The following is an 18,248-nucleotide window of genomic DNA, read 5'->3' on the forward strand; positions in this document are numbered from 1 at the left end:
AGGGGCTCCCCTTTTCTAAAGCTCACCCCACCCTCTGCCTTCACCTTCATATCCTGGTAGATCCAAGAGAGATGCTATATTGCTGAGAGTTGTCCAACACTGTTAGCTGCACGTGGGCCTGGGTCACTGGGTTCATTCCACTGTGGGGGGCAGCCTTTCCTTTCAATGTACCTGAACCAGACCTGCAGTCAGCCATAATCCGGTTTTATTTATAGCAGGATAGCATGTTGTGCTCAAACACAATTGCCTATTGCTAAGTCAGCTTTGGTATGCTGTGACAGGATATAAAACATGATTTTAGCCACAAAATCTTTAATGTAAATCTAGCAGCTTGTAATTGGACTAGGAAGAACAATCTAAAATAAGGGTTGCATCTGCACAATGCCCATCTTTTATGCTTTATTGTCAGTCAATTCCAACCAATGGGAACCCTCTTGCTAGGGAGGCCAACAGAAAATAGGGTACCCAGATCCTATCATGGGTACCCTGTCTTCTGTTGGCCTCTTTTTCAATGGCCTTTGAGTTTTCCAAACATCAGGAGCTTCTACATTGTCTTCACATTGTTTCAAAATATTTAAGTTTCAGCGTTTTTATTAGTGCTTCCAGTGAGAGCAACTAGTATGGAGTGATTTGATCTTGTTTTCTTCAGCACCGTAATTTAACGCATCCATTTTTCTTCCTTCAGCCTTTCTCAGCCTGGGAAAAAATGTAGCTTTGAAAATACAAAGCTTTGCGATGTGGTGTCTGCCGATTTGCCCTGGATCTGATACTGTCTTCCTCCCAGATAGCTGATGTCTCTGTATTTCATCAGCACAGACACTGACTCTGTGTCTTGAGCCTAGAGAGATAAAGTATGTCACTGTTCCAAGACATCCTTTCTCAGTGTGTCTGCATTAGGCTACTACTGACAGTCACTTGTCTGAGATGGCATAGGTTCTGCTTGAGCAGGGGGTTGGACTAGAAGACCTCCAAGGTACCTTCCAGCTCTATCTGATTTAGAAGATTCAATATTGAACTGAGTTTTTACTCTCTCTTTCATCCTCAACAGAGATTCTTGTCCTCAGCGTATTTAAGATTGTTACAGTTTTCCCCCCTGTAATGTTAATTCCAATTTCTATTTCTTTTGATCCAGCCCTTCTCATGTTGCAGTCTATGTTCATTAAATTAACTGACAGCATACAGTTTTGCCTTTTCCCTAGGATAAAAGAGAGCTCATAAAAACAAAGTATATGTATTTAATTTATTTGGTCTTACATGCTGCTCCAATCTAATAGAACTGTGAGTGGTTTTAAACACCATTAATACATTTCTTAATGCAACCGAAAAATGCATCCCTCCCCCCACCCCATGTATTCCCTTTGGAGGTAAAGTATGTTATGCAACATGCAGGAACAAAAGGACTGTAAGTGCATTTGAACTGACTGAATTGCCTGGCGGCCCGTATGTAACACAACCCTGCGAGGGGGAGCACAAAACAGTAAGGTTGAACTCAGCAAAAGAATTCATGGCATGAAAAAGAAAGGTTATCGAATTTCATTTCCACAAAGATGTTCATCACGTCTCTCCCATCTCTTCTGTCCTCGGAAATCAACCTTGTCCGCTGCACTTCCGCCTATTCTCTGGTTCTTCGCCGTTTCAACCCCGCCTTCTGTTCTCCGGGTCGTTCTAACCTCGGCGGCTCAGAATCCGGCTCTTCCTTGCAGCGTAGAATCCGTCCAGCATTTGCCGCAACCCCCCTCGGCCTCGCCAGCGCCACACGGGCAAACTCCAGCGCGCGTCCCGCCCAATCCGACCCACCTTTCGTCCACTTGCTCCCGCCGGAGAGCGCCCGAGGAAAGGCCCGGGCTGAGCAGGAAGGCCCGGGCGGCGAGGGGCGGGGCCTGGGCCCGCGCGAAGGCGTCAAAGGAGCCGGTCGCCCAGAGATGACGAAAGACTCGGGAGCCCCGCCTTCGCGTCCCTCCTCGCTGTGGCGCCGGGCCCCGCGCGCTTTCCGTAGGCAGCCTGAGGGGCGGGGCTCCTGGTCGGCATGGAGACGGCGTCGCGGCCCGAGGAAGCCTCAGGCGCCGCCGCTGCCCCGGGAGAGCCGCCGGGCTCGCTGAGCGGGCGGGCGGGCGGGCAGGTCGGCCGCGGACGAGTCTTTCCCCGGCCTGTCCCGGTCCGGCTCCCCGGGCGGCCGCCGCCGAGGTGGGCAGGGGCGTCGCGCGAGCGGCTCGCAGTAATAATCGTTGCGGTTGTCACAATCGCCGCCATCGCCGCCGCCGCCGCCGCGCTGACGCCCCGGCCGGCGCTCTTGGCGGAAGCGGCGGCGAGGATGCGGATGGGCCGCGCGGAGAGCAGCGACTCCGAGAACGGGAGCGGCGAGGAGGGCGACGAGGAGGGCGGCCTGTCGGACGAGTCTGCCGACGAATGCCTGAGGAGGCTGGAGGCCGAGCGGAAGGAGGCTCCGCGCGGCTCCTCTCCGGACCGAGGCGCGGAGCCCAGCCGGGAGCAGCCCGGGGCCGGCCCGGAGGAGCGCGCGGCCAAGGAGCCCCGGCCGAAAAGGAAGCGGAAGCACCGGTGCGCTCCCGGCGGGCGGGCGGGCGGGCGGGCGGTGGGTGCAGCGCCCGGCCGGGGCTTCTCCTGGCGGGGGGCGGCGGCTGCCCCTCCCGGCCCGCGCGACGCGCCTCTCGCTTTCCCCCCTAGGCTGCTTTCCATCAACCTGGTGAACTGCAAGTACGAAAGCGGTAAGTGAAGGCGGCGGCCTGGCGCTTCCCTCTCCCGCTTGGGGCGCCTACGGGATGTGCCAGGACACAAACTGGCGCCGAATCAAAACAGAAGCGAAATGACCGGAGGTAACGCGATTTTCTCTCCTGTGTAAAGAATTAGCTCTCCGGGGAGGGGGAAGCATCCCAAAGGAGGATAAAATGCTGCTTCCTTCATTAGCTTTGTGCAGTAATGCGGGAATGATCCAGTGCTGGGCCAGGAGAGCCACTGGGTCCCTTGCCGGCAAACGGAGGATTCCAGGGACTCCCTTGGAGGGGTTGAATAATCTGAAGGATCCTTCCTGACGCTCAGCTGTGTGTAGCTTCTGGGCCAGAAGATCGTCCGGAGGCCTCTTGGAAACGGCTTTGTCCCTCTGCTTGCTTTGCTGCAGTTAGGCGTGCCGCTCGGCGCTGTGGCCTGAAAGAAGTGGGGGAGGATGAGGAGTGGACGGTTTACTGGACGGACTGCTCCGTTTCCCTGGAGCGTGTCATGGAAATGAAGAGGTTTCAGGTACCCAGCAGAGCTGGGGTGGAGGGAGCAGAGTTCCGATTTCGGTTCTTTCATAGCTTGGGAAGGCTGGCAGACTGCCAAGTTCTGAAAGTGGGGAGCCTTCTCCTGCAGCTGAGCAGTTGGGAGAGGGAGAGGCTGCGGCACTAGGATCCGGCTTACCCCAGGGCTGGGCTTATGCTGCCCCTTCCTTGTAGCTCCCGATAGTGGGAAAAGATCAGAAGAGCCTCAGAAGGATGCAGAACAGGGATTCACCAGAGTGGGTTCCTATTTATAGTATTTTCCCCCCATATGCCTTTATGCAGCAATTCGCTTTGTTTAGTTGTTGGATGAAATGAATAAAAAGTTACTAACGTGCCTTTATTTTTTTGTGGAGGTTGGGGTTTTTTTTCTTCTGTGTTCATAATTATTTTCTTAAATGTTGAAGCTGTTTGGGAAGTTGTATTCTGTGACTGAAAAGTGGGGCAAAGCATCCTGCAGAGCAACAGAACGAAGAAAGCTAGCCAAAGGCACTTCCGTTTCCTTCTCCTGCTTTTGCTTCATTCCAGAAAATCAACCACTTTCCTGGCATGGCTGAGATCTGCCGCAAGGACCTGCTGGCCCGCAACCTCAACCGAATGCTGAGGCTGTTTCCCAAGGAGTACTGCATCTTCCCTCGCACTTGGTGCTTGCCAGCTGAGTGAGTGAACGAGAGGCGGCTGTGGTCGTACCAGCCACGGAGAACCCTCTCAGTTGACGGCATGGGAAGCTGGAAGGACACGGCGTCTGTTACATGCCGGTCCCTCTGTTGTCCTTCTGCAGCTATGGGGACTTCCAAGCCTACGGACGAATGAGGAAAAGCAGGACGTACATTTGCAAGCCAGACAGTGGCTGCCAGGGGCGGGGCATCTTCATTACCCGGAACCCCAAGGAAATAAAGCATGGCGAGCACATGATCTGCCAGCAGTATATCACCAAGGTAGGCCCAGGAGCCTGCGGGGTCAACAGTTCTCCGGCCCTGTGACAGAGAGCAAGAGCCCCAGCTGAGAATGTGGTCTCGGCTGCGGGTCCTCCACTCTCAGTCTCTCATCCTCTCTTCGTAGCCCTTCCTCCTCGATGGCTTTAAGTTTGACATGCGCATTTATGTCTTGGTCACCTCCTGCGACCCCCTGAAGATCTTTATCTATGAGGAGGGGCTGGCGCGCTTAGCCACCATGAGGTACATCGAGCCCAACAGCAGCAACCTGGTAAAGAAGCCCAGGAACTGGCATTCGCTTTCTAGGGAGATAAGCTGTTGGTGTCTGGTGGGGCTTGGGGGGCGTCTGTGGAGAACCTGACGTGGTGAACCGCCGTCCTTGGGCCCTCAGGGTTCCCCGGACTGGCAAATCTGGTCACAAGGAGCAGGTGAAGCAGGTGGGCAAGGGGAGGATTCCAGGGGCCTCAAGAGTGGAGGATCAGGCTCCCCCTCCCAACGTCTCTCTCGCAGGATGACATCTGCATGCACTTGACCAACTATGCCATCAACAAGCATAACGAGAATTTTGTGCGGGATGACAACACGGGCAGCAAGAGGTATTGCTTGTACCCACTCCCTTGCAGGAGAGGGGGCAGCACTTCTGCTAGTATGTGTGTGTGTGTGGGGGGGGGGGAAATAGGGCATCAGGTGCCTAGGAAGGAAACTCCACTTTTTTCAACTCCATGAATTGCTTTCTTTGAAGAAAGTAGGTTTAGGTTTTAGGTTTTATTAAATTTTTATACCGCCCTTCCCCCGAGGGACTCAGGGCGGTGAACAGGGCATATCATAAAACTACAAAATTACAAAAGTTAAAAAAGAATTAAATTATTGCCCAAAGTAAAAACAATAAAAATATATTCAAATATTAAAACCCTAAGTAACTCCCCATCAGGCCAGGCCAGCCTGTTCAAACAAATGGGTCTTTAACCCGCGCCGGAAGGAGCGGAGATCCGGTGCCATCCGGAGCTCAACCGGCAATTGATTCCACAGAGCCGGGGCGCCCACAGAGAAGGCCCTCCCCCTGGGGGCCACCAGCCGACATTCTCTGACTGGAGGCACCCTGAGGAGGCCCTCTCTGTGGGAACGCACAGGGCGGAGGGGAGTCGACGCCGGCAGCAGGTGGTCCCCGAGGTACTCCGGACCCATGCCATGTAAGGACTTAAAAACCATCAATAAGACCTTGAACCTCACCCGGAAGACAACTGGCAACCAATGCAGCTCGCGGAGCAAAGGTGTAACATGGGAGTACCGGGAAACTCCCAAGACAACTCTCGCGGCTGCATTCTGTACCAGTTGGAGCCTCCGAGTGGTCTTCAAGGGAAGCCCCATGTAGAGAGCATTGCAATAGTCAAGACGAGAGGTCACGAGCGCATGAGTGACCGTACACAGGGCATCCCGGTCTAGATAGGGCCGCAACTGACGCACCAGGCGAACCTGTGCGAAAGCCCCCCTAGTCACGGCTACTATATGATCTTCTAAGGTAAGCCGTGAGTCTAGGAGGACTCCCAAGTTGCGAGCCCTATCCACGGGGGGTAAAGACTTACCCCCCATAGAAAGTGATGGAACATTTTGAATATCCCGGGATGCCGGAATGTACAGCCACTCAGTCTTGTCAGGGTTGAGTTGAAGTCTGTTCCTCCCCATCCAGACCCGAACCGCCTCCAGGCAACGGGACATCACAGCGAGGGCATCACTGGGGTGGTTTGGGGTCGAAATGAAAAGTTGGGTATCATCAGCATATTGATGATACCCAACTCCAAAACCACGAATGATCTCACCCAGCGGTTTCATGTAGATGTTGAACAGGAGAGGCGAGAGAACCGACCCCTGAGGAACTCCACAAACGAGAGACCTAGGGGCCGATCTCTGCCCCCCTGCCAACACCGACTGCGAACGTCCCAGGAGATAGGAGGAGAACCACCGAAGAACCGTGCCTCCCACTCCCAATCCCCTGAGACGCCGCAGCAGGATACCATGGTCGATGGTATTGAAAGCCGCCGAGAGGTCTAATAGGACTAGGACAGAGGAATATCCCCTATCCCGGGCCCTCCAGAGATCATTCACCAGAGCGACCAATGCCGTCTCCGTGCTGTACCCGGGCCTGAAACCCGATTGGCACGGGTCCAGATAATCCGCTTCATCCAGGACCAGAGGGAGCCGATGCGCCACCACACTCTCAACAACCTTCGCAAGAAAGCGAAGGTTGGAGACTGGACGAAAGTTGTTCAACACAGCTGGGTCCAAGGCAGGCTTCTTGAGGAGAGGTCTCACCACCGCCTCCTTCAAGACGGTGGGGAAATTACCCTCACTCAAAGAAGCAGAGATAACCGCCTGGAACCAGCCTCGTGTCCTCTCCTTAGCTGCATAAACCAGCCAGGAAGGGCACGGATCCAATAAACATGTGGTGGAGCTCAACCTCCCCATAATCCTGTCCACTTCATCAGGGGTCACAGAATCAAACTCCTCCCAGATAACATTGACAAGACCGCCCGTGTCCTGGTCGTCAGACTCTGCCCAGCTGGAGTCCAAACCGGTCCGAATACGAGCGATTTTATCCGACAGATGTTGACCAAACTCCTCGGCACGACCCTGTAAGGGATCCTCCCTCACCTCCTGATTAAGGAGGGAGCGAGTCACCCTAAACAGGGCGGCCGGGCGATTATCTGCGGACGCGATGAGGGCAGAGAAGTAATTACACCTCGCTGCCCTCATCGCTGCGAGATAAGACCTAATATAGGTTCTTAACCGCAACCGGTCGGATTCGGATCGGCTGGACCTCCAGCAGCTCTCTAGGCCCCGTTTCCGACGCTTCATCTCCCGGAGCTCCGCGGAAAACCATGGAGCTCGATGGGATCTGCACCGGGTCAGGGGCCGCAAGGGTACAACTCGGCCCAGTGCCTCAGTGGCTGCCCTTTCCCAGGCTTCCACTAAGGCATCCGCCGAGTTGTGAGCAACAGAGGCAGGTGGGGATCCCAGCGCTGCCTGGAACCCGTCAGGGTCCATTAAGCGCCTGGGGCGGTACCATCTAGTTGGTTCCGCATCCCCACGGTGGGGGGTGGCAAGACGGAAGACCAGCCGCAGGAGGTGATGATCGGTCCATGACAGGGGCATAATAAATGGAGAGCCCCCACCAAGATCATCCAACCACCGTCCAGATAAAAAAACCAAGTCAAGGGTGTGGCCTCCCTCATGAGTTGGTTCAGAAATTACCTGCGTCAGGTCCATGGCCGTCATGGAAGCCATGAACTCCCGGGCTAACTCAGATGACCCTCCCAGGGATGGTAGATTGAAGTCACCCAAAACTAGAAGTTTGGGGAACTCAATCACCAAACCGGAGAGGACATCGAGTAGCTCGGGCAGGGCTGCCGCTGTGTGACTAGGCGAAACGTACACCAGCAGCAAGCCCAACTGCGCCCCTGAACCAAATCTCAAAAAGAGAGACTCACACCCGACTATCTGAGGAACGGTGGTCTCCCGCGGACATAAGGTCTCCCTAATAACTACCGCCACTCCCCCGCCCCTACCTTGAGCCCGAGGCCGGTGTAGCGCTCGGAAACCTGGTGGGCAAAGGTCAACCAGAGGGACCCCACCCTCTGGACCCAACCAGGTCTCGGTGATACAAGCCAGGTCCGCATGCTCACCCTCCACCAAATCCCGCACAAGGGGAGCCTTATTAACCACGGACCTGGCATTCAGGTACACCAGCCGGAGCTCAGGAGGCTGCACATCCTCACTCCCGGCACCTCGGGGAAGAATCAGAGGGTCGGAGCGCCTCACCGCTTTTAAACAGCGGAGACGGCCCTCCCGGTAACGATACGGCCCTCTGTCCATACGCCTGCTGCCATACCCCAGTGTCGTGGGAATCGGCAATCCCACGACCCGCTCCCGAGCCCCAGATGTAACCACAACCCGCTCCCCCCGAACGCCGTCGGACCCAGGCCTGGCCTGCAACACGGCTGTATGGCCACCCCCCACAGCCAGACAACCACCACCCCCCACCCCTCTCCCCAACCCCCTAAAAAATTTCACTAAAAAATTAACCAGGGGCTTCTTGTTAAATTTATATCGAGAGCCCCTGGCCTTACCCGGCCATCTCTCAGGGTCCCAATAATTGGGCCCTTCCTCGAGACTGAGAGTAGCAAAGAAGGCGGGACGCACCCAGGAGAGGGGGGCACCCCTGAGGGCGAGCAAGTCCGTATCGGAATATCGGTACATACAGTCCGAACAAGTCCAGAGAGGGCAGTCCAATGGTTGAAAAATCCAACAGGAGGTTCGAAGGTAAGGAGTGGAACATTTGGGCCATCCACCAACCTACTGCCACTCGGTTGGGTGCTCCCAGGGGCAGACCACAACCCGTCCTCTCACGACGGGGCGCGAATCTGCTCCCGGGGATGGTCCAAAATGTACACCCTGGGTGGGGCATAACCCATAGAGCTCTCACCTCTATGGGGCTGCCGATGTAAAACAGGCCACTCTCCCACTGTGGCTTGTGCCCAGGTCCGTCCCAGTCCAAAGGGGAGAAAGGAGGCAGGTGGAAAATTAATAAATAAGTTGGTAGTCCGCTATGTCGCCGCCGTTGCCACGTAGTTGAGGTGCCCCATCTGTGGGGCTCCCAAGGGGGGCCGCGAGCCATGCCTGCGTCCTGGTGGGAAGGCCTCTGCCAAGATCTCCATCTCAGAAGGAGCTAGGACAGGGGTAGGCAACCTCGGCTCTTTTATGACTCATGGACTTCAACTCCCAGAATTCCTGAGCCAGCCAAGCTGGCTCAGGAATTCTGGGAGTTGAAGTCCATGAGTCATAAAAGAGCCGAGGTTGCCTACCCCTGAGCTAGGAGAACTCTCCCTGCCCTCGAGCAAGTGGCCCTACCCTCTCTGGGCAAGGCTGGCAACCGTGGTGGCTGGGAGGGATGTGGCTGCACCCAAATGAAAGCAAGACCCCCAGGAAGGGCCTCGCATTCCCGGGACTGATCCTGGGGCAGGGCGGAAGTGGACTTGCTCCTGCAGTAGCTCTTCTCCCCACCCTGGCCTGGCAGGAAGCTGTCCACCCTGAACGCTTGGCTGCGGGAACACGGCTGTGACACGGCTGAGCTGTGGCGGGACATCGAGGACATCGTAATCAAGACACTCATTGCTGCCCATCCGGTTCTGAAGCACAACTATCGCACTTGCTTCCCCAACCACGTCTCTGGTTGCGCCTGCTTTGAGATTCTGGGCTTCGACATCCTCCTTGACCGGAAGCTCAAGCCGTGGCTTCTGGAGGTAGGTGGCCTTCCCAGAGCCATCTGGCCCCGAGACGGGTGAGAGGCAAAGTAAATTAAGAAGCAGGAAGGCCGGCCCACCTTCGGCTTACCTGCTCCGGTGCTTGTTGAATTTTGAAGGAAGCGGGAACAAGGTCCTCCTCGGAGATTCTGAAAGTTGGGGAGGAAGTAGGGCAATCTTTTCAAACATCCATCAGGCAGCAGAAACAGATATTGGAAATTAGGAACTGCCCTGGCTGACTGCAGATGTCAAGGCCTTTCCCATCACCCTCTTGGGCAGAGAGCGCTTCTCTTTGAGACCCAAAGGAACAGTTTCCTCTACCCATCTTTTATTCTTAGTAGTAGCCTCTCCTAACCTAGCTCCTACGTACAGCCTTACAAGATTTTGTGATTTCCAGGCTTCCTCAGATCAAAATGAACGCGAGTGCTGTCTGTGTGTGTGTGTGTGTGTGTGTGTGTGTGTGTCTTTGATCACTCTTTCAGGTCAACCATTCCCCCAGCTTTACCACGGACTCACGCCTGGACCGGGAAGTGAAGGATGCCTTGCTCTGCGATGCAATCAATCTCATCAACCTGCGGGCCTGTGACAAGAGGAAGGTGCTGGAAGAAGACAAGAGGCGGGTGAAAGAGCGCCTTCTGCAGCCCCACCAGCAGCCCCGAGAGGCCAGGTAGCTCTGTCAGCCCCTGCCAGGTTTGTGGTAGCCTTCCCCGGAGAGCCCTCACGCCCCCCCCCTGTCCAGGAGAGAAGCCGCACTGTAGGCTGCTGCTGCTGCTGCTGCTGTGTGTCTGTGGGTGGGTGTGTGAAGCCCAGGGCAGGAAGGTTCCTTGGGGCACGGCGGATCTGTGGTCTAAGGCCAGCTCTTTGCTGTTTCCCAGGCGTGAGCAGATGGAGAGCAGCCAGGCCGCCTGGCTGGCCCAAGCAGAGAAGTACGAGAACAGCCACCTGGGCCACTACCGGCGCATCTTCCCCTCACAGGGCACGGAGAAGTACAGCCCCTTTTTCAAGCACAGCGGATCCCTCTTCCAGGAGACGGTGGCCTCCAAGGCCAGAGAAGAGTGTGCCAGGTGCCTGGCTTAGAAACGGGGCTTTCGGGTCCTAATGGAAGCGTGCCAGAGTGAGGCCAGCCGGTGTGACCGCTGACTGGCTGCCCTTTCTGCACCAGGCAGCAGCTGGAGGAGATCCGGCAGAAGCAGGAGCAGAGGGAGAACACGGCGGGGAGGAAGAAACGGGAAGCGAAGGAGAGCTTGCAGGGGGAGTCGGCTGGGGAGAAGTCCCAGGAGAAGAGCAAGGGCAAGGCGGTCCTCACCCGAATGGCCTACAGCCACAGCAAGACCTGGAGCCCCAAGGTGACCTGCGAGGATCTCGGGGGGGGGGGGCGCCGCAAATGCGCTGATTTTTGCCCAAATGAAACCCAGATGGAGTTCCACGCAGTGTTGCATGAACCTGGGAAAAATAGAGACTGATCTCAATTGTTTTTGCCTTCAAAAGAAGCCACTGGGTGGCTGAAATCGGATTTTGAGGAAAGTGTATTGCTGGCTGACTGGCTGCCCTCGCACGATGGGCAGAGGGCCCAGACTGGGGCAGCAGCCTCAGTGAGGCCTGATGTGCTCAGGAATCGGCAAGAACCCTTGAGGCTCGGAGCTGCAGAACAGCTGGCCAAAGTGGGGCCCAGCGCCAGCGTCAGTTCTAATTGTAGAGAATCAAAGAGGCTCCGGTTTTGCTTTCTGGGGAGCGTTTAAAAGTTAACTCACGTGGGCATGGGTGAGTTTTTGAATTGACAGGCTGCCATTCTGCTTCCTAGATGGCCTCCTTGCAGTATGACAGCATGACTCCCCAAGCCATCGTGGAGGAGGAGGAAGTGGAGAGAGTCAAGGCCCTCCTGCGGCGAGAAAACCTCATCCGGGGACTGGGCATTGTTGACCAGCTGACCCGCCTGCTGCGCAGCACCGAGCCAAAGCCCGCGGAGGTCCAGAGGCCCCACATCAACGTCTCTGAATGCCAGGTGACCCTCTGCACAGGCCTGCCATCCCGGGGAAGGGCCGGGCACCAACGTGGTCCAGTGGGGAAACTCGAGGCAGCCTGTAGCTGGGCAGATCATTTGGCATCAGTCTTCCCATCCGATGAATGGGTACCCTCTGCTTCTACTTTGTCTGTTTTTATCGCCAGTAGTTTTTCTTAACTTTCAATCGGAGTCTGCCCCCATTAATTTAAGTGGATTATTCCACGTTCAGTTTTTTAGAACAGTCTTCAGTGTGACATCCTGTGAGGTGTTTGATGGAGCTGTGGGTCATCTCCCTCCCTCCCTCCCTCCATCGGACTCTCTTTCTGGCCCTTCTCTGCCAGGGTGTGTCTGCAACCATCTTAAGGCCTGGTGCCTGAAAGAGGAGAGCACTCAAAAGACCGAAGCAGAACCCCGTGGAGGTTTTGCTTTGATTGATGGGATCTAATGGCTCTCCTGGGACTTGTCTCTGCCACTCCAGATAATATATCAGTTTATTGCCTAATTTGGAAGGGCCCAAATATGTCGTTAATAACTTTCTGATTTGTTTGCGTGCCTTTGAGTCAGTGTTGGTCTCCTGGCAACTGCCTGGATTTGGCAAGGTTTTTCAGAAGTGGTGTGTTATTGCCTTTTTCCTCAGGCTAAAAGGGAGGGACTGACCTGAGGTCACCCAGTTGGCTCCTCACCTGGTGCGACCCCAAATGGGCTCCCCTTTCCCAGTCTGAGACATTAAACAACTTTCCTCCTGCAGGGCAGGGCGAGACTTTGCCGAAAATCTGCACCTTTCGGAGTTTGGTGGCTACCGGTGGATGGTGCAGGAAGGTTGTTTTCCCAGAACCTCAACCTGATGTTTTGTCTTCCAGCCCCAATTTCTCCAGGATGTGTTCAACCATCACAACGCCCAGGAGCTGATGACCCTCGTGCCCTTCTCCCTCCTAAGGGGCTCGGCCCAGGAGCTTGGCCGCCAGATCCTGCAGCAGCAGCAGCCCACAGCACGAGTCCAGCTGCTGGGCAACCAAGGCTTCATCCCAACTATCCTGGGAGCCCTGTCGGGCCTCGGCCCCCCTCGCGAGCCACAGCTCCACTTCCAGCCACATAGGAACTTCAGCTGGCTGGGCACCACCATGGTGGGCGAACCTTGCACTCTGGCACGGATGTTGAAAGCAGGAGGGCGGCGCTTTGCCAGCGCCAAGAATAAAGCAGAAGGCAGTGAGTGTCTGGCTGGGAGCTGGGGATCCCCGCAGGGGCTTCCCTGTCTGGCAACCTTCTAGGGCTTAGGGCCCCAGAAAGTGGCAACTTGGGCCAGGCCAAGAGACTTGTCTGGGCGCCCACCTAGCCTGGGCAGCTTCCTTGCCCCCTTCTGCCTTGTGTCGAGTCTGCACTTTAGATCTGGATGAGTCGATCCTGATGCAGCTAAGGCAGTGGGGTGGGGGCTGGGAAAGAGGCTGTGCCTCTTCCTACAGCCAGTCCTTCTGCCCGAGACCCACCTCACTTCCGGCAACCCTTCTGGCCACAGAAAAGGGGCAAAAAGGAGGTTCTGGATTTGGAGCTGCTGTGGATCTTGGGGTGCAGCAGAGATCAGGGTCCATTTATGGAACTGAATTTTTCCTGCCTGCTTCTGCCCAAGGCCTCCAGCCGCCCGTTTCCTTCTCCAGACAGGTTTTCTTCCAGCAAGAGGCCCCTGTCCATGAGCCCCGGCTCCCTGAACTGCCTGTCCCAGCACGGGAACGTCGCAGGCACCATATACAGCAGCTTCCCCTTCCCGTCCGTTGCAGCTCCGCTCAACCGTGCTGACCTGCACAGATTGGCCATCAACTCGGCTTCGGCCCCCCTCGTGCGGCGCGGGACTCCCCATCGTTCCACCACGGTGGCCGCGATGCATCCCAGCCAAGCCAGGTAGCAGCCCCCTCCCCTCTTCCCTCGATCTAAGTTGGGGCCGAGCCTGCGACTCCTGGCCTGCCGGCTTTTTCTTCCTTCAAGAAGGGGGCCTGACCCAAAAACTCGGTAGATCCCTGGAGCCCAAAGAGTGGGGACTGGGCGGGTGCCAATTATTGAGCCTTGCGCTGGGGGGGCAGCAGCAGAGAAGAACTCTCTGCCCTGGTGCATCCAGACCCCTCCATCTCTTTCAGCCATTCTCCCCCAAACCTCCACCTCTGCAGAGCCGTGTTTCCCCTCCAGCTAACAGCAAGTTCTGAGAACGGTTCTGTGGACTTGGGCTGCACCCCTCCCCTGCTCTCTCTGCAAGCCAGGTTCCCGCTGCAGATGCCAGTTAGCCTGCCCAAGCCCTGGGACAATCCTTGAAAAGCCCTGTGGGCTGGGAAGAGGTTTCTTTTGTAGTCAACTTTATATTAAAGTTTTATACGGTTTGTCCGTCCTTTCACTTACAAGCTGCATCCTGTCATTTTTGTGAGGTTCCTGAGGCTGGATCAAGCCTATTTAGTCTTCCAGAGCTTGATAAGGGCAACAGTTTTATTATTCTTGTTTTAATAAATTTACATGTACCTTTGCACCCGTACAGCCTCGTATTTTTCACATGTGTTGGCTTCACACTTCATGATTTAAGTATTCTTTCAAAGCTTTCCACGTTGGTAGCCTTGTGGACAGCTTGCAAAAAAGAGAGCTACCAGATTTTACGCTGTTCGTTAGATGAGTCCTCAACTTACAACAATTCATTTGCTGACCGTTCAAAATTACATCAACACTGGAAAAAGTGACTTATGATCATTTTTCACACTTGCCTCTGTTGCAGCATCTCCATGGTCACGTGATTGACATTCAGGTGTTTGGCAACTGATTCATGTTTGCATTTGTCCTGGGGGGGGTTACTTGATCCTGTTTTGTGACCTTCTGACAAGCTAAGTCATTGGGGTAGCCAGGTTCACTTAACAACCGTGTCACTATCTTAAGGACCTCTTTTGATTCGCTTAGTGTGGCAAGGTTGTAAAATGGGGCCGAACTCATTTTAACACCGGTCTCGCTTAGCAGCAGAAATTTTGGGCTCAATTGTAGTTGTGAGTCGAGGACTACCTGTACTCACAGGTCTCCAGAATTCGTCTGCCCGAGGGGCTGCTTTTGTTGAGCAAATGTTAGAATCGCTGAAATCCTTTCCTCCCGTCTGAAGCTGCTCAGTTTAGGCCAGGGGTAGGCAACCCTGGCTCTTTTATGACTCGTGGACGCCAGCACAGCTGGGAGTTGAAGTCCACGAGTCATAAAAGAGCCAAGGTTGCCTAGCCCTGGTTTAAGCAAAGGTATCGGTGAATGAGGATTAAGCGTCCGGCAGGCCCTGGCTGCTCCTACGGCGCCAAGGGGGAGTTACGATTTGATTGGGGCTAGAGCTGAAAGCTTTTATTCATTCATTCATGCATGCATTAGATTTTTATCCTGCCTTTATTTATAAGTGATTCAAGGTGGCGAACATACCTAATACTCCACCCTCCTCTTTTCCCCACAGAAAACCCCTATGAGGTGGGTTGGGCTGAGAGGAAGTGACTGGCCCAACGTCACACAGCCGGCTTCCTTGCTTAGTTTGTTAGTAAGCCTGCTATCTTAGAAAACTGGAAGAGCTAGCTTGTGTAAGCAGCCTCTCTTCCAGAAATTAATTGAAAAATGCAGGTTAATCGCAGAATATCTCCTCCCTTTTTCTCTGTGGGGCAGAGGATGGATATTTGTTGGTTTGTTAAACAAGGCCTGAAAGCTGTTCCTGTTGAGTCAGCTCTACAGTTAGACCATGGAAGGAACTGAAACTCGGTTCTTTTCTAAGGCAGGGGTGTCAAACTGTTGGCCCCTGGGCCAGATGTGTCAGGCACAGGCCACGCCCACTCTGGCTCCACAAAAGCAAAAAACGTCGTGATATGTCATCACGTGTTGAGTTTGACACCCATGTTCTAAGGGGACACTGACTTTTGTGGGGAAAATCGGCAACATCTAGCTCACAGCAGCCCATTGTAAGTTTTATCAGAATATTCTCATTGCATCCCCTGAATTTAAAGATGCAAATATTTCTTCTAAGACCATAGCTCCCTATAGATAACAGAAGTAACCTGAGGACCATTCTATGACTTGTGAATGCATAAATACGGATCACCTCTACTCCGCGAGCTGCATTGGCTCCTGGTTGCCCTCCAGGTGAGATTCAAGGTGCTGGTGATGACCTATAAAGCCCTAAATGGCATGGGTCCGGGATATCTGAGGGAACACCTGCTGCCAGCATCAAGTTCCCTTCGTCCAGTGCACTCCCACAGGGAGGGTCTGCTCAGGGTGCCGCCGGTAAAAGATTGCCGGCAGATAACACCCAGGGGGAGGGCCTTCTCAGTGGGTGCTCCTGCCCTCTGGAACCAGCTGCCCGTGGAGCTCAGGACTGCCCCCGACCTCCGTTCATTCCGCCGGGACCTGAAGACCTGGCTCTTCGAGCTCTCTGGCCCAGGCTGAGAATTTTAATTTTAATTTTAATTGGGGTTTTTACTTTTTTTCAGGGATTGATGTAATTTTTTAATTGTTTTTAACTTTTGTATTTCTTGTTTTAAATACCCTGTAAACCGCCCTAAGTCCTTTGGGAAAGGGCGGTATATAAATCTAATAAAATAAATAAATAAATAAATAAATAAATAAATAAATTTACCTTTCCTTTTTGAAATGTATGAATGCAGGGAGGCACTGGATACTCTTGGCTTTTTACTGTTCCCCACTAAGGTCTCTCCGAGGAAGCACTTTCTGCCTCTGTCCTTAAGAGGCCTGCGACTGAAGCCTTGTATTGCAGCCTCCTGTCCTCACTGTTCCGGCAAATGGTGCGGCTGAATATTAGGATAAAGTTTGATCAGAATTCCAGTCAAATTTTATCCTGATGGTGCCCATTCCTTTTGGGAAAGGCTTGCAGCAAAGAAAAGCAGACAAGCCTTAAATAAATAAAAATTAAAATATGCAAGAAAATGGTAAGAGAACACCTGTCTGACCTTGATGAATATAAATCACCGGGATCTGATGGATTAATCCCAGAGTTCTGAAGGAGCTGGTAGATGTTATCTCAGAATCATTGTACCATATATTCTGCCTTCTGCCTAAAAAATCCCGCAGTACCGGGGAACTGCCAGAGAATTGGAAAAGAGCTGATGTGGTTCCCATCTTCAAAAAAGGGGAAAAAACCCAGACCAATTGGCCAAACATCAATAGCTGAGAAGATACTGGACAAAATAATAATAAAAAACAAGTTTGTGAACATCTAGAAACAAAAGTTATAAGCAGTAGCCATGCCAAACCAATCTTACTTCATTCTTTGACAAAGTAAATTAGCAGACCAGTGAAATGCTGTGGACATAGTATATTTAGACTTCACCAAGGCATTTGACAAATGCACACTGTAGCCTACTTCTTTGTAAGCTAGAAAAATGTGGGATAGACAGCATTGCCACCAGATGGATTTGTAACTGGCTGACAAATTGTACTCAACAAGCAGTCCTTTATGGTACTACATCCACATGGAGAGAAGTAAGCAGTGGGGTACCACAAGGCTCCGTCTTAGGCCCAATACTCTTCAATATCTTTATAAATTACTTAGATGAGAGAACAGAAGGGGAACTCATCAAATTTGCAGATTGGCTGGAATAGCCAACACCCCAGAAGACCAGTTCAGGATCCAAAAAGATCTTGAGAGACTTGAACAATGGGTTCTATACAACAAATGAAATTTAATGTGGAGAAAAGTAAGGTTTTACACCTAGGCATAAAAAAAAATCAAAGGTACAAGTGCACATTAGGCAAAACCTGGCTCAAAAACAGCCAGCCGTGTGCCACAGCAGCCAAAAAAAGCTAATACAATCCTTGGTTGTATAAAAAGAGGCATGGAATCAAAATTACGTGAAATATTACATGGAACAACTTGCCTTCAGAAATTGTGCATGTTCCATCACTTGAGGATTTTTAAGAAGAGACTGGACAGTCACTTGTCTGAAATGGTATAGGTTCTCCTGCTTGAGCAGCGGGCTGGACTAGACCTCCAAGCTCTATTCTAATTCTAATATTCTATTCTAATGTACCGCTTTATAAAGCCTTAGTAAGAGCACACCTGGAATACTGCATCCAGTTTTGATCATCACAATACAAAGATGTTGAGATTCTAGAAAATGTGCAGAGAAGAGCAACAAAAATGATTAGGGGACTGGAGGCTTAAATATATGAAGAACGGTTGCAGGATTTGGGAATGGCCAGTCTAGAGAAAAGAAGGACTAGGGGTGACACGATATCGGTATTCCAATATTTGAGGGGCTGCCACAAAGAAGAGGGGGTCAACTTGTTTTCCAAAGCACCCGAAGCCAAGTCAAGAAGCAACGGATGGAAGCTAATCAAAGAGAGAAGCAACCTGGAACTAAGGAGAAATTTCCTGACAGTGAGGACAATTAACCAGTGGAACAACCTGCCTCCAGAAGTTGTGGGTGCTTCATCACTGGAGGATTTTAAGAAAAGACTGGACAACCCCCTATCTGAAATGGCAGAGGGTCTCCTGGTTGAACTGGGGGCTGGACTAGTAGACCTCTAAGGTCCCTTCCGGCGCTATTCTCAGACGGCTTGCTAACATCTAACAACCGTCCAAGCAATGCAAACGACTCTCTGGCTGGCTCAATTTTGCTCGGCCAGGTCAAACTCCCGGGCGGCTCCAGCTGTCCCGATTCAGCCTCCGGGGGCGTCAAACCGGCAACGGGGGGAGCAGGAGGAGCGTCACGCGCAGGCCACGCCCACCCCGCCTCCGCAAAGGGGA

At 53.3% G+C, this 18,248-nt stretch overlaps 1 protein-coding gene across 17 annotated transcripts; it reads left to right on the forward strand.

Annotated features, from left to right (window-relative positions):
- Positions 1-2,040: 2,040 nt before the first annotated feature.
- TTLL13 (tubulin tyrosine ligase like 13) lies at positions 2,041-14,001 on the forward strand. Of its 17 annotated transcripts, none has more exons than XR_014027689.1 (15): positions 2,041-2,556; positions 2,683-2,723; positions 3,134-3,252; positions 3,798-3,928; positions 4,051-4,207; positions 4,332-4,475; positions 4,715-4,800; positions 9,276-9,501; positions 9,984-10,168; positions 10,377-10,565; positions 10,664-10,847; positions 11,303-11,503; positions 12,364-12,709; positions 13,128-13,396; positions 13,630-14,001. XR_014027689.1 is itself a non-coding variant. In XM_081337430.1 (15 exons), exons 1-15 carry the CDS (start codon positions 2,312-2,314, stop codon positions 13,799-13,801), a joined length of 2,721 nt encoding a protein of 906 aa, XP_081193556.1. In that variant the 5' UTR covers positions 2,041-2,311; the 3' UTR covers positions 13,802-14,001. The 17 variants fall into 17 exon arrangements, 14 of the variants coding, with proteins under 14 accessions (XP_081193556.1, XP_081193564.1, XP_081193565.1 ...); XR_014027690.1 differs by having other exon boundaries at positions 13,579-13,696; XR_014027691.1 differs by having other exon boundaries at positions 13,660-13,678.
- The last annotated feature ends 4,247 nt before the right edge of the window (positions 14,002-18,248 follow it).

The sequence above is a fragment of the Vipera berus genome (assembly GCF_964194415.1).
Source record: "Vipera berus genome assembly, chromosome: 12".
Lineage (NCBI taxonomy): Eukaryota > Metazoa > Chordata > Lepidosauria > Squamata > Viperidae > Vipera > Vipera berus.

Excerpts from the sequence above, each read along its gene's own strand:
- TTLL13 (XM_081337430.1), top strand. The coding sequence starts at position 2,312 with ATGCGGATGGGCCGCGCGGAGAGCAGCGACTCCGAGAACGGGAGCGGC. Across the intron at positions 4,476-4,714 it reads AGCCCAACAGCAGCAACCTG|GATGACATCTGCATGCACTT; the intron begins GTAAAGAAGCCC and ends TCTCTCTCGCAG. Across the intron at positions 9,502-9,983 it reads TCAAGCCGTGGCTTCTGGAG|GTCAACCATTCCCCCAGCTT; the intron begins GTAGGTGGCCTT and ends TCACTCTTTCAG.